The sequence below is a fragment of the Anabas testudineus genome, chromosome 3, assembly GCF_900324465.2.
Source record: "Anabas testudineus chromosome 3, fAnaTes1.2, whole genome shotgun sequence".
Classification (NCBI taxonomy): Eukaryota; Metazoa; Chordata; class Actinopteri; order Anabantiformes; family Anabantidae; genus Anabas; species Anabas testudineus.
Window position 1 is genome coordinate 15,071,012 of NC_046612.1, and position 15,780 is coordinate 15,086,791.

General features: G+C 41.7%; 1 protein-coding gene across 1 annotated transcript in view; it reads left to right on the plus strand.

Annotated features, from left to right (window-relative positions):
- The window catches only part of neo1a (neogenin 1a), a 128,859-nt gene that overhangs the window by 83,440 nt on the left and 29,639 nt on the right, over nucleotides 1-15,780 (plus strand). The window contains 2 exon segments of the mRNA XM_026378300.2: nucleotides 5,078-5,232; nucleotides 5,377-5,497. Of these exon segments, the coding sequence (XP_026234085.1) occupies nucleotides 5,078-5,232; nucleotides 5,377-5,497 (276 nt within the window).

Here is a 15,780-nt window from a genome sequence, read left to right on the forward strand (position 1 = left end):
TGTTTCTAATAGAGGCGGATCTGCATGACACCAGGAACATGAAAGTGCTCTGTACGTGTGTGTTTGCAGTAAGTGCTTTGTTTTCCCAGAGTCTTAGTCTGTCCCATGTTACTCCATTATTCTGAGTAACCCAGCTCGACCCTTTTTATTACGTGTTTTAGTTGCAGTAGCAGCTTCTGACTGTCATCACTCAGTTTGTCCAACTGTAAAATTCAGTTTCACACTTCTTGACAATGATTTGTCCTTTCTATAGTGAAGGCATAGTTTGTAGTCATTTGGAAATGTTACACCGATAACTGGTGATTTATTCAAATGTATTTATGTCTTTATTATTCATGTGACTGACGCACCTGATTGCCAAAGATTCTCTTACAGTATAACAACATACTGACATTAATAGTAAATTTGAAAGTAAAATAATCATTGATCAATTCATTTGTTTGTTAGTTTTAATTAATTCTCCCCGATCCTCAGACAAACTGCCTCAAACTCCTCTATATGCTATATACTCAATTTTTTATTAATGTTTGAAACCATCAACAAATAAACACCTCCTCAATGACTCTTCCTGTAATAGGGTGTAATTCTGAGCTCGGGAAACAAAAAGAAGCACTGGGCATCTTTCATGCCGCTGAATTGCTGAAGCTGTTTGTTTTGGCCGGGATGAAGAGTAAACCTGTTATCTTTGGAAGATTAGGATGTGTAATTAGTGCCGTCCGAACTCCACTTGACCTCCGGGTAAACCCTGACTCTCCAACAGCTATTGTTTATGAAGCTTACTGGACTCCAGCAAGTGGCTTTCATATTTGGCTTCTTCAACATCAACAATCTTCCATAAAGCCTTAATAGATTAGAGCTGTAGCCTACATATTGTGGAATATTTGCCCAAGAGTACCAATAGATCGAGAGTGGACTCTTTTTTTTCGCTCACTATGCATGTATTCAGTTCAGTCCTGGCTGCCAGTGAAGCTTTAAGTAAAGTAATCTGCCCAAAATCCCTTTAGGAATCCGGTGGGGTTTTGTTTTAACAAGCTCAGAGTAAGACACACACATGACCTTTTTGTGGCCCTCTTTTAGTGGTTCACTAGAGTCAGTGTAAGTCTGCATTAAAGCTTCTTTTACTAAGCTAAAGGTTGGAGAGATAATACCCGTCACAGAGAACTGGCATCACAGTTCTTCCACTCCTTCTTTTTTTTTGTATCTGCAGTTTCTTGTTGGTTTTCTGTCTCTGTTTAGGTTCTAACATTACAGAGTGCAATTTATGCTCCGATACAGGTCAGCCTGCTTTGATTCAACTCATCTGGTGAAGTGTGTGCTACAGGAAAACATGGATGTGCCGTCTGTGACCTCATCCATATGTTTAGGATTTAATAATATTTGTTTGTTAGTGGGGATAGAAAATCCATATTTGGCAGAGACTTACAGCTGGGCCTTGAAGCAACAAAAGCTTTGCAGTGTGATAGGCTAATAAAGCTGTCAATCAAGTAAAAATGCCTCCAGAATACCTTATTTTTGTATGTAATGTGAACATGAGCCATTTGTATGACCCCAAATATGTCCTACTTTTGTTTACATTTTATTATCACAGTGGCACTCAACAGATTATACAGAGAATGCAGGAGCCTACTGATCACACAATATTTTTTTACTGCAATAGTAGTGGTCAGAAACACTGAGTTTCTATAATGTCCTGGTAATGAACTAATGAACTGCTAATTTTTGAGAAAGACATTTAATGTTTCCACAGTCACCTCAGTTTTGTTTGAGTTGACCAGCAGCTGGTAGCACATTCTCTCCTCCTACATCAGTGAATAGAAAACATAATCTAATTGCATGTATGCATACCTGCTCTATGCAACAGTCCTGTGTAGCAGAAGAAAAAACACAATTGCGCTTAAACCTTGCCGTTTTGATAAGATTTTAAATCCGGTTCACACTTGTGAACTAGCATCACTAGTAAGTGATTAACTAGAATCTGTTGCCTTCTCTGGATCCTTTTGCAAATGTAATAAAGTTGAACTTTGCATTTGCATGTTTCATACTACAAAGAGCCAATTAAGGAAGGTCATCAGGTATGTAGACAGTTGCCTCTACCCACACACACACAACACACACACACCCACCCTGACACACACGTCACCCTCTGTTGAGTCCTGATAGCTTTCTCCACCCCGTACCCCATCGCCCATGCTTTATTGGTATATTTAGACATTTCTACTCATTGCTCAGTCCAATAGGTTCCAAATGTCTGAACTCCATTTAGAGAAAATGGTGCATGTAGAGAGGGAGGGGGAGGGTGAAGATGGAGAGATAGACAGGGAGTTAAAGCAAGATTAAGAGTCAGGAAAAAATGGGAGACTAAGAGAGAGATAAAGGGAGCCGCAGGGTACCAGTCGCCATCAAAACCTGTCACCAGCAAACCTCACTAGGGGGCTCTGCACAGACACAGACACACTCATGCTGTGTATATTTATGCAGACAGACATTGTGATGTATTGCAAAAACAGATATGAATAGAGTGAGCATGCACACATTACTCACAATCGCATTACACACACCCATGCATGCGTACACCCACATACTTGCATACATACATACACATGCGCTACACAAACAAAATCCACCCAGGCCTGCAGAGAAGGAAGCAAATAAAATTATGCACGGCACATAGCACCAGTAATGATGGGATGAAACAAGTATCCAGACGTGTTTAAAATTATTCATATTTATACTTGCTTCACCCAGACATGCATACACACACACACACACACACACACACACTGATTCACTGGTGTCTTAACACTGTGTCCCTGACACGCCAAAGCAAACCAAGGATTCCTCCTGCCTAACCTGCACAGCTATCAGAGGCAAATATCCAGGGGACACCACACTGTGAAATACATTATTCACAGCTCACATATCACCCTGCAGGGAACACACAGGTAGATTCATGTACACACACAGACACACAAAACACATGCACACGGAGCAGGTGATTGCTTCCTTTACAATCATACGGTGATTCGGTCTACAAGCATCACTGTTCTCATTTTCACCCTTGTCTCAGTCGTCAATATTCACCACAGTAGTTTAAGTAGCTCACAAATCATTAAGCAACAAGCCGAGGGAAGGTTTCAGTACTCCGCTGTATTAACCACCTGTGTGGTATTTGATCTGTTCTCCTACTTTGCGTGATTGGAAAACAGATATTTTGATGTATCAGGACTGTACAGCTGACTTTTGTTTGAGATTATGCCTTTTTTTCTGTTTTGTTAGAGTGATGTCCGTGAATTTTCTGCTATTAAAAAGTTAAACCTATGGACTATGAAAGAATACTGTATGTCTATGCCTTGCAACCCTTAGTTACACTGCACAGCGGCCATCACCCACGTCAGGTTTCACAAACAAAAGCTTTTTTTGGACATGGTTAAATTTAATTTAATCAATTTTGGAGTCTTAATTCTCTTATTGTTGTTAAAATATCCCCACAACAATTGCTACTGGTATCCAATCAGGCCATGTGAATAGCCACATAATAGATCCTAATAAGTAGCTCACAGATCCCAGGAGTCTAATGGCAGAGCTTGACACACAGCGACACACTAACAATGCAGCATTTAGACGGTGGTCAGCAAGGTCGCTGCTTATCAGAGGCAGCAGAGGCACTTTGCACAGAAATACACATCCAGACACACATGCACAGTCTGTCTTACTCCTACGTTTCTCCTCACAACACGTACAGTCCAATTATAGAGAGAGAGGATGAGGCCTGAGCCCTGCACTCCCAGTGACCTTGCTCCAGGACAGATTGATGAGGCGCTCTATCGCCCCAGCAGATCAAATAACTCTTCTCTGGTCCTCATTACCAGGACTAGAGAAGATCTGCAAGTGTTTGTACCAGTGTAGCTTTTATTTTTCACCTATGCCTGAATAAGTGATAACAGAGGTTATTGGGCCTTTATATCAAATGCTTCATACACTGCCCGTCCAAAAAATGACGTCACCCCCTTGAATTAACTAAGCATATAGGTAAGAGCCTTCCATTGGATAATTACTGTGTGGATGATGTTTGAGCTGCCAACAAGTTATTTAACCCTAACTGATGCAGTGAGTAGCTTCTCATTTCTTAAACAACCATGTCTGAAGACACATCCTGTGGTCGTGGAAAAGATGTTAATCTGTTTCAAAAGAGTCAAATTATTGTTGTGAATTAAGCAAAGAAAACGTCTAAGGAGATTGATGAAACTACTAAAACTGGGTTAAGAACTCTCCAATGGAAGAAGCTCATGTGGTCTGATGAGTTCAGATTTACTCTGTTCCAGAGTGATGGGAGCATCATGGTAGGAGAGGCAGGTGAAGTGATGCACCCATCATGTTTAGTGCCTACTGTACAAGCCTGTGGGGGCAGTGTTATGATCTGGGGTTGCTGGAGTTGGTTAGGTCTCGGTTCAGCGATGTTATGTGTCCAAAAAATGAAATGTACTGGAAAAGACTTTGCGCAGCAGTCCGACTCTCCCATCATTCATACGAGATCTTGGTGAAGAATTAATGCAACTCTGGACGGAAATAAATGTTGTGACATTGCAGAAGCTTATTGAAAGGATGCCACAGTGCTGTGCTGTAATCAAAGCTAAAGATGTTTCAAGTGTTGAAGTGTGTGACTTTTTTTTTTTTTTTTTTGGACGGGCAGTGTATTATCTAAGTGTTACAGTTGTCTAAAAAGATCACAGTTGTGTGATGAAAATAATAGGATAAGTTAATGTTAGACGATGCTGTTTGTTGTTCTTTCCACCCTCCCTTAACTGGCAATTTGGCAGTTGAAGGGGAGGCATGGCATCATTTGGTCTTGTTCATTTCCTGGCAGAGTCCAGAGTGTTGTCCTTTGATGTGCCAGGTTAGTTTTAACAAATTAGTTACTAAATTTCATAAGGAAAATATGACTCCTACACGTTTTCAGTCATCTCTAATTTGCTTTGCTTTAACAGTTCCCTGAACTTCTCTGAACTTTGACAGCAGATGTGATATCACATTTATTTTTGAACATCCCTGACTTCTCTGTTTCATCTATATTCCACAGTTCCTCCACGGTTTGTCAAGCGGCCAGAGAACATTTATGCTCATGAGTCCATGGACATTGTCTTTGAGTGTGAGGTTTCAGGGTCACCAGCCCCCACTGTCAAATGGGTCAAGAATGGAGATGCTGTTATCCCCAGTGACTACTTTAAAATAATTGTAAGTTCATCTCATTTCTCATTGAAGTGGTTCATTTCTACCTTTTCTGCTGTTGTACTTTAATTAGCATTTACATGATTTCACCACTGTGTCGTAGATTGGTTAAAAATACTACTTGTAACATTTCTCTTTCTTGTTCTGCAGAAGGAGCACAACCTGCAGGTTTTGGGTCTGGTCAAGTCAGATGAGGGTTTCTACCAGTGCCTTGCCGAAAACGATGCAGGAAACATTCAGTCTAGTGCACAGCTCATCATCTTGGATCACGGTACGCCACTCACTAGGACCACCTGCTAGTGTGCAAATCAGATATGTTAGTTAACTAGATTCCCCAGATTTCCCGTTTGAAAAGATGACACACATAAATCATTAGATGTTTCACAAATGGTCGGGAATGACTCGGAGATCAACCATGTCTGATTAGTTTTGCTCAGACAGCGAGCAATCCACACATATTCACAGCCATTTGGACATTACAGTGATGGAGATGGAGTTGTAAGAGGCTAACAAACCCACCATTGTTTTATCTTTGATAAAATGCCAATTAAAATTAGATTACTATGAGGTACAATTGAAGATACAGTAAATCCTCTGTTGCACAAAAATATTCAGCAATACTCTTTCAACAAAGACTTGTAAAAGCAAGGGTGTATTTCGTATTCGTCAACACCCATATGCTGTGCACATCTGTAGAGGTGTGAGGAGTGAATGAGAATGTGTAGTGAACAGTGAAATGAACCCACTGGGATATTTTTAAACCAGAGGTGATTCAAAGGGAACAGAAATGTATCTGGGGCAGAGTGTGCTTGGTGTGCACACAGTCCATTCCACATTTAGTGTAACAGAAATGTTGTGAGGACTTCAGGACAGCAGACGCACAACCTGTGTCTTGTTGCAGCATCCTTAAACAGGTCAAGGCCATCTTTTAGCAAGGAGCTTCACCTAAACATGAGCCATTTGCTGGTGGATTGAGAGTGCCTGGAGGACTGAGTCAGAGCCTTTCTTGTGGTGTGTTTTCCTCTAAAGTCAAAGGAGAGGTTTCAGCGCTAATTGCCAGAGTGGAGCAGCTGAGTGCAGAGTGCAACGAGAAGCGCCAAAACTGAGTGCCCGAAAAAAGGAAGCCTATGTGAAAAATAATTTTAGCATCCTATTGAAGCACTTTTGTTTCATTACATCTGATCATTGCAGAAATTGTAATGCAGTTGCACAGTCATAGTCATCATCAGTCTGACACGTGGGGCCAGTAAAACAAGAAACCAGCAAAGCATTCAAGATGATACGCACAACACACTGAAAGGTATAATCTAAATGAAACAACAAGGTGGAAAATGGAGGAACAATAAGCCTGCAAGGAAAATGAAGGTGCAGCACAGCAGAAGGGGTATTTTATGTACGTTCTTCACATTATAATCACTACTTTACTGCTGACCCAGACTCTCCCATTTTGTTGCCGAAGATGACAAAATTTAATCAAGCGTGAACTCCCCCTCGCTCGAAGCAGGTGGCTAATGGATTAGCATAGCGGTGTCCAACTGGTGGCCCCCCAGCTGTGTCATCCCCTCTGATTGGAGGACATTAAGTCAGAAATAATGATGACCTGCAGCTCATTGTGTATTTGTGTTTGATACCCTTGACAGGGGTTTTGCCACCTTACATCTCCCCAAGTCTATTCCTTTGTGTTTGAGTCGACAATAAAAGAGATGAATTACTACGGCAGCTGGCACTGTACACAGCATTTGCCCCAAGTGAGGCTTCGACGGCATAATTCCCCTTTTCATCTCTAAATATCAATAGGAATCTTTTTCTTTCTTCTCATTCGCCACAAGAAAGTTTATTAATCAGAAAGTTTATCAATCAGTTTATTATCTGATTGTAGATATAAAAAGTAAATGAAAGGAGCAATGATGCTGTTTATTCGTTCTGTAAATTACTGACATTTAGGGCTCGTATTGACCCATCTACTACGGCACCCTCCGTAAACGCTTACTTCACTGTGTCAAAGTAATTTCCTCTCTCAAAGGTGCAGTTCATGGCTCCAAATGGTGAATCAATGGGAACATGTTTGATTCAGCTCATTTTCTACATCTGTTTGTGTTTCGTGGGAATGGCTCTGTAACCCGAGGTTGAAATGAAACTCTTTACGTGCTAGTGGAGTGATATCTTTTTCCTTTAGAGGTTATGCTCTGTTCAGTTCCCTCTCTTCGCTCCTGTGCTGCTGAGTATGGACACATGCAATTCTACGGCCATCTGCCACCTTTCTCTCCACCTCCTCTCCACTTGTCTTTCACGACCACCTGCTCCCTGTGATAATACAACACACTGGGTTTTTGTTGTAATTGTGCTGACCTGTATATTCCCCCTATATGGCTACACCCTCACAGCTGGGCATCTTTGTCCACTTCACAAATACTCCCCCTGCTCTTTGGTGCCCCTGTGTGTTTCACCTCAGTCAGGTTTTCTGCTCACACCTGCCAGGCTTGAATCATCCTGAAACAGCGCCAGGAAAACACCCCGTGTCTGTCTGTCAGCTGCCTTGCAGTCGGTGGAGATAAGCCTGGGACTTGCCACAGGGATAAAGTTGTCTTCACCCAACAGGGAAATCAATGAGGGTGAACTGCATCCAAACACCCAGCGGCTGCAAGTTGGCTATTATTCATTAGTAGTCATAATCTCTGCATCTTGACACTGCCAGCTGCAGTTAAATGTGGCTCCACTGATAATTCCCACTTGTGATGTTTGGAATGGAAAAAGGTCAGCTGTCAGCAGTTAGCATATGTACAGTAATTTGGTAGTTATTTATAGTGATAGGTGTTTTGTATCAATGCACATTTGAACTCTAGTAGGTGGCAATAGGTTAGCAAACCCAGCAGACTGCATAAACAGAAAAAAGTTAATTGAACTCTTGATTTAGCAATGTTAAGAACCTTGAAAGCTGCTAATTTTTGGAGGGTGGAGGCCAAAAATAGGACCTTACAGTCCCAGATAATTATCCTGGACGTTCCACAGTCATGTGCAATATGGGTCAACTAGTTGCAAACAGATGTGGGGAAAATAGGAGCAAAAATGCCAAAAGTGGACCTCAAGGGGACATAATTATGTAGTGTAATGGAGACTAAGTTAGTGCCTCATAATGGTGCTTGTAAAGCTGCTATATTCAGTCCTGCCATCTTGTATAAGTGTGTAAGTTTCTGTAGTCATTTAATGTTGTCACAGAAAAGGGAACGGCTAAATTTGGTATTTCTGATAAAAGCTAAATCGCACCATATGTAAAAAAAGTAAGTGGTTTGTTTGGTGTAACTGCATCAAGTCCAGCTTCCAGCTACAGTTTGACATAAAGTGACTGATCACATCAGCAAATGTTGTCAGTAACAACTTCTATTCAACATATGCAGAGGCCTTATGACTTGAGCAGCAGATTAGCCCATACCTTTGTTAATGAACTGTAAATTAATAATCATTGTGATGATTCTCATTGTGTTGCTAGTAGTGTCATCACATTGGTGATGAGGGAGGTAAGTCAGTGCCAGAGGATGTGCCATTCAAGGGATTATAGTCGCATGTCTTCTATCGACAGTATATAGCAACAGCTTGCAGCCTTTCCACATGATAAACATTCATGCATCATTCTGTAGTGGGCAGCAATTACAGCTTGAAGAGGGAACGGGTCACAGTTTTCAACTCTGAAGTCGTACACGCCTAGATAAAGCACCAAGCTTGTGTGATTGTCATCTTTCCATTTACTGCGCAAAAACGTAAGACTGTGTTTGAAGTCGTTAAACTGCGGTTGCTTTTTGAGTCATTAGATAGCGGCCAGATTAAGAGCAGAGCCGAGACAAATATTTGAATTTGAAGATAGCTGGCATGGGTTGTCCTTTAGAGTCGAAAAGATGCTTAAATGCTTATAATAATTTACATTTTAGAAACAAACATTCCCAAGAAAAAAACATCCAGCACATTTAAACATTCAGAGCCATGTACCAGCCTGGGGACTGTAAGATTCAAGCACCTAAAAAGCCTGATAAATAAATCTACATTTGATGTTGGAAAACAAAAGAGATTTGGATACTCTCACTTTGCTATTTCCCTGTAAGTGTATGTTTCTTTCGCTTTTTATATGTGTGTGTGTTTGCATAAATCAGAGAAATGCACTTAACATTTGCATGTGAATGCCCGTTTTTACTTTTTCCATATGCTGTGCTGGCTTCAGTGTGGAAATCCACTCTCTTGAGTTTGTCTGTCTTTCCATATCTCCTCTTCTCTATCCATTCCCACAGCTCACAGGAATAATGTTTTGACATTTTGCCTCCTAGTGCCTAAGTCAAGTACTTCACCAAAGAGTCTGAAAGCTCCTTTGGATGTACGGGCTTGCCGTTTTAGCCGCAACTGTTGCAAGTGAATTTCGCATAAGAGAGACATTTCACTAAATATTTCACCAACTTTGGATCAGGGACAGCACAATTTAAAGACATTAGTCAAAGCTTGATGATGCCCGATGCTGTATGAATTTAGATTTTTTTTTTCCATGTAGGCTGGTTTCACTATCTGTAATTCAGGTCTTTGTATGATAAAGACATACGATGACACTTTCTGATGCAAATGGTTTTACTCAGGCTTTTGTTAAAAGCTTAAACAGACGAGCAGTCTTCCTCAATCCATCCCCCTCTTTCATCTCTTTTATCGTCCCTTTCTCTGCGCTTCTCTTATTACCTGCATCCTTCCTCCTCTTCCCTTCACCTTCCCCCTTATCTGTCTGTGCTGCCATTAGTCCCCACCCACACACACACACACACACCATAGACCTGTGGCAGCTAACAGACGAATCCTGTCCTCCCCTGCCACCAGAGGACCCAGACCCCCACTGAGAGATGGAGATGCCTCATCACCGCCTGAGTGCTCACTGTGCACCCTGGTTTTCCTCTCCCTCCATCACTCTGTGTATTTTATGAGTGCAGACATCAGGGGTGCTGGCATGATGAACTGACATGTGTGCTGTCCCCAAAGCTGTAGCCTGGTAGCTTGACAGGCACAGGGAGATAATGGAATGGATATTTAGAGAGTTGCACATATCTGAACTTCATAAGTTAATCAATTATTTGAGTTTTTTTATGGAAATTATGAAATAAACAAAAATAGACGCAGTCACTGACTCTCATTGGATTTGGCCTGGGTCGAGTCATTTAACACCTACTAAACATTAGGCTGCAGGAAGTTTTTAGACGTCAAGAAAACCCACACAAACTTTATTTAGATGTTTCTAATTTAGAACTAAATGAAGAGGAAATTTAACACTGTGTAAGGGATCCAAAGACAAGCTACTGTTGTAATAACAACTTCATTTTCTAGAATGGTGTTAGACAAATTTGATCTCAGAGTACCTTTGTAAGGGTTTAAGTCTGAACAAACAAAAACACTAAATAATGCAGAATGCAGAAAAAAGAAGGCAAGTAACGTTACAAGTGTTGTAAATTAATGAAATCTGTCAGATATATAGTGAGAAAACTATTGATAAGAAACAACCACTGCATAAAAACACAGTCTATTACTCAAAAGCCCCTAACAGCCTGCTGTCTGCTGACCACAGTCGTCAAGGGCCGATCTGGTTTACAGGAATAACTCTGCTCACAGTGCGAACAACAAAGAGCAAAGAAAAGCTCCAAAAATCTTACACCTAACGCCTACAAGAGACAAATATTCAAACAGAACTCATATTTGCAGCACTTTTGTAACACAAAGAGACACTCAAATATTGAAACTGTATTGTCTCAACACAAGCAGCAATTATTTTCATATGGACTATTCTCACAGCAGCCTAGATCCAGTGCTGCGGTTGTGTGCAGACAAGCATGCTAGAGGGCTTTTATGTTCAAATATATCTTGATGCTGATGCCAATTGTTGTCCTCTTCTAAAACAAACAAAGACGTGCTCAAATCGATATTGAAGGAAAAGTCGAGGGAAAGATAAAGAGACGTACTTGAAAAGGGGATCGCTGCGGTCCAAAAGCAGCGTGGTATACTGCAGCCATTCTTGCTGGTGTTGAAGAAAGAAAATTCACTTTATTGTGAATCTGTGTAATATAAAATGTAACTAGATCACGATTAAAAAGCAAAGAAACTAACTGAGTTTGGGTAGACATGAAAAATTGTTTAAGAAAATCCCCCTAACACATTGGTAACAGACGAACCAGAGGCGGGGGATTCTACCACTACATCGCAGCACCGCCCATATTCCCTGTTCAAATCAAGAAGTGAGAATAGGCTGCTAAAAGACCTTTCCCTCCAGCCAGACTTCACCAGCACTAAATAAAAGCCCCGGCCCACTTCAGGGAATACAGTGTGCTCCATCATCTGCTAGCAGGGTCACGGCCAGGCCAGCAGGAGCGAACGTGTAACGCTGTGAGCATGTGAATGTGTCAGCACAGTGCAGAGCGGCGCGCCGTGTTTTCTGTTGGCACGGGCGGCATTGTAAGTGTACCTTCAACAGCGGGTGCTGGTGTGAAAATGCGACAGTTAAACAACATGTCATGTGCTGCTGGGATGTACATTGCACACCGCGCGCACATATGGTCACACTTTCTTTTTCCGTGTGGTGTCGAGGAGGATTTCATGAGGTCACAGGGACATAAACTAATGATGTTTACTGATTGAGTCCACTAAACAGTTTCTCATTGTTCCTTCAGACCTGTACTGATCATGTCAGTGCTGCTGCTCTGTCTTGCTTTGACCCTCTTTGTTTGCTACAGCATCTCTGTGTCTTATATTAGAGAGACACTGCTCACTGTACATCTACTGTATGGACACTAAGGGCTGGATAAATGCAGCATGACAGCATAAAGCAGTCCATTTCAGATGTCCTGCAACAATTACTTTACCTGCTGTTTGTTGCTTTTTATTCTTAAAAATTAAAAAAAGGGAGTCAAGTACTTTAACAAATATGATAATGTTGTTGTTTTTTAGAACATAGTAGTTTCGTTTTTTTGTGATCACAATAAAGGCAATGTCAAAACACTTGAGGGGTGATGGAGAATATTAATTATATGTAAATAGAAATGCATTTCACAGAATTTTGCCTCGTAGCAAAATATACTGAAATTCAAATTTGGGGAGAAAACTCTAAAATGTGCACGCAGCTTCTTCAACTGAGACACGCACAGAGACGAAATCTCTTTGACGTGCACACCCACACCATATTAGTGATAGCGATTAGTGAGTGTGTTCCCCCACTGGGGGCTGTAGGAAGCTGATCAGAGGGATTGTAGCCTAAATTGATTGTGAAGAACTGAAATCAGCCTCCACAAATTGCTGTCTTTACGGGCGCTGATGGCAAAGTAAGTGTTTGTGTTGTGACTCTGTCTCTCAGGGATGGTGTTCGGTGTGCATGTGCATGTTTATAAGCTGAGGCTCTCACAGAATGGGCTGAACTTTTCTACGGGTTGTATTTACTCAACCATGGTGAAAGGCTTTGCCTCTTTTATAAATGGTCTGTCGTCTAAGTGCTAACTGCAAAATGTTATAGGTGCCAATTTTGCTGTTATTTTGCACAGGAAAGGAAAAAACAGGATTATAATAGCCTTCAGTACCTGCGTCAGTGCTGTTTTTTTTTTGAAGGTCAGTCTTGTTATCAACACCAGTTTTAGGCCTGACTGCATTCGTATGTGTGGGATCTGCTTTTTCCTGACAGTCTATTTTACGCAGCTCACTAACACGTGCCCTTATTTATCATATGACACTGTCCGCCTCCAACACACACTTATCCAGGATGCTGGTCTGATGTTTTTGGATGCGAACAGTCCTCTGGGTGCAGTAATTGGAAGTGCGACATGGCACGAAAACACAGCTTTCCGTTCACACCCTGTCCTTAGCTGCAGCGGGGCAGACCCCTGCGAGTGGCTCCACAGAAGCTGGAACTTTTATTCTGTCTGTTAGCGTCCATCCCATCCTCTGAGCCTCCCACTTTCCATAAGCTAAAAGTAGAATAGTGAGTAACATCACAGTGGGTTGTGGGCACCCTGCTGTCTGCTAGCGTAGTGCTCAGTGGGTCTAACCCAGTGAGGCGGCTTTATTGGTGTGAGTCTGATTAGCTGGGCTGTTTGTTAGGAAGTCTTTCGAGGTGGATGTGGCTGTTCCCACTTCTGCAAACACCCTATTTGACATTTTCAGCCCTTTTCCTGTTGTTCAGCTCCACTGGCTTTATACATGAAATGTTGGAAGTTCACGTATACACTCATATAAACAGTGTAACAGAGCTTTCTCTGAAATCAATTACTTGATTCAAAGCTTGCTCCGTTCCCCTGGAAAGGTTGAATTGTATTTGTGTACCTCCAGGGTAGAAAGATAGAGAGGCAGGCAATGCGGAAAGAAAAAGCATGTTTCCAGTGTTGGGCATTGGTGGCAAAATGCTCTGGAGATGTGCAGCATCACAGGCTGTTTGGATCTGCTTGATAGATGAGCCCATGAGGCTTCACTCACAGCCAGCGAGTGAAGCATGTGATGCAGATTTGTCAAAGTGGGAGGGGAGGGGGTTACATGGTGTACCGGAGCTGTACAGCTTCATTTGCATACATGGCCTGGGCAAGCAGCTGTTGGCCTTACGATGGGGTAACAAAGCAATGACACTTAAATGAAGTCACCAGTGGCTCGTGGATCAGAGGGGTACATGTGTTTGATGTTGAAGGGATGCTGTATGTATACACAGAGGATGGTTAATTTTTTATACGTGCGACCCCATTCAATTACACTCGTGATTTCCAGAAAGGGGTGTTTGTGTTCCCCTACATGTTGGGATTTGTGAATCCTCCGGGTTTTTTCTGTCTCCGTTTATGGCATTTTACACATTCCCATAAATGAAACCCTCTCCTCAGTGTTGATTTTGAGAACCCAGAGCGGGGATTGTCACTTTATGAAAACCAAATTACCAGAAAGTAAATTGCCGGAGGGCCAAGAGTGGATGCAAACAGAGACATACCATCAACCCATCCAAAACATACCCCATACAAATGCCTTCCACTTGTTTATGCAGGCCCACAGGGAATTTGAGTGTTTATTTTGGATGTGAAAAGGAAGATAAATTTGAAATAGAATGAACGGTGCCATTTAAGAGCAAATTGCTTCAATGGGGCAGCTTTCTAGTTGATAAACACGAACATGAACAAGCTCTTTTAGCTGCTTGATAAAGGTATTGTCCTTGAAACACATGCCTCCTACTAAAGCATTTATATCTCAGCTGGGAGTCACACCTGAGTCAGTTGGTCGGCGGTTCGATCCCTGGCTCACACAGAAGTTTCACTGGAAGAGACGCTAAACCCCAAGTTGCCCCAGCGCCTGACAAATTCACATCTACTCTACACCTCCATTGGTGTAGCTGCCTCCTGAATTTCCCCAGAGGCTGTAAAACAAAGTAGTTTTAAACATTTGCACGTCACCATATGGCATCCAAGAATCCCATGGATCTTTCAGATGAGTCGTCACACATCCCATTTTGTCTCTGTTGTTATAGGAGTGTTAAGGGAGTGTGGAGGCATGAATACATCTGTGACCCACTTTAAACCCTTTCTAACAGCGTTTATGGTGCGTGCTCTTCGAGGCAGAGAAGCTGTGTTATGTTTAATTTGTCAAATTGTGGATCTACACGCTGTATGTTGAAGTATTTTACAATCAAAGTGACATTTTTCTATATTCTCTACATGACCATACAGGCACTGACCTCTCAAAGTTATCGCTCTTCATTTGTCTGACTCTGATGTGTCTCTTCTGGCGTCAGCACCAGCGCTCATCGTTGTCTATACTTCTGTTCCAGAAAAATATAATGCACTCAGGATTTAATGAGGAGAAAATTCATACATTTTTGAGGCTGCCATGTATTTTGTTAAATTAACTAAAACTTATTTCTCTCCCGGGGAACGTGCCATATTTCAAACATTTTCCGATCACAGTGAAAATGGCCTAGAAAGTCGCAGAGAGAAATGTGGAGGAGTCACTGTTTGACACTTTTGGAGAATCAGTTTGAGATGCAAGGACGTTTTCTTTTTCTTTTCAGACTACATCTGTGAGTTGGAACAGCTCGTCAGCTAAACCCTTTGTGAGGCTTGAGCTGCACTTTAATCTTGACAGTCTGATTATTACAGTGAGAGGGAATTTGTGTCGTTGCTGATACGCTCCACCCCTCAGCAATCTGATCCCATATCTTTGTCTGTTTCCCCACGGCCAGTGATAAGACGTCTGGACTCAATACAGAGTGAAATAAGAGGTCTCAAGCCAAAGTTTACCTAGATTTCCTAACAAACATCGTCCCTGCAGTGAAATGAGGAGGGGTATAATTATTTTCCCCTTGTGCGCAAAGCATTTTTATTCTCTGTTGATGAATGGTTCCGATTTTTATTGTTTATATTGTTGCCTTTCATGTATCATTGTCTTGCTTAGTAAGTGTTGCAAATTGCGTTAAAAATGGATTTTGTTATTGTTGTCGACAAGGTGCTCAAACGAAGCTGGAGAACAAAAAAAAAAAAGGCCCCATGCTCAGACTTTTTTTTTTTTTTTTTTTTGCACTCCTACCGT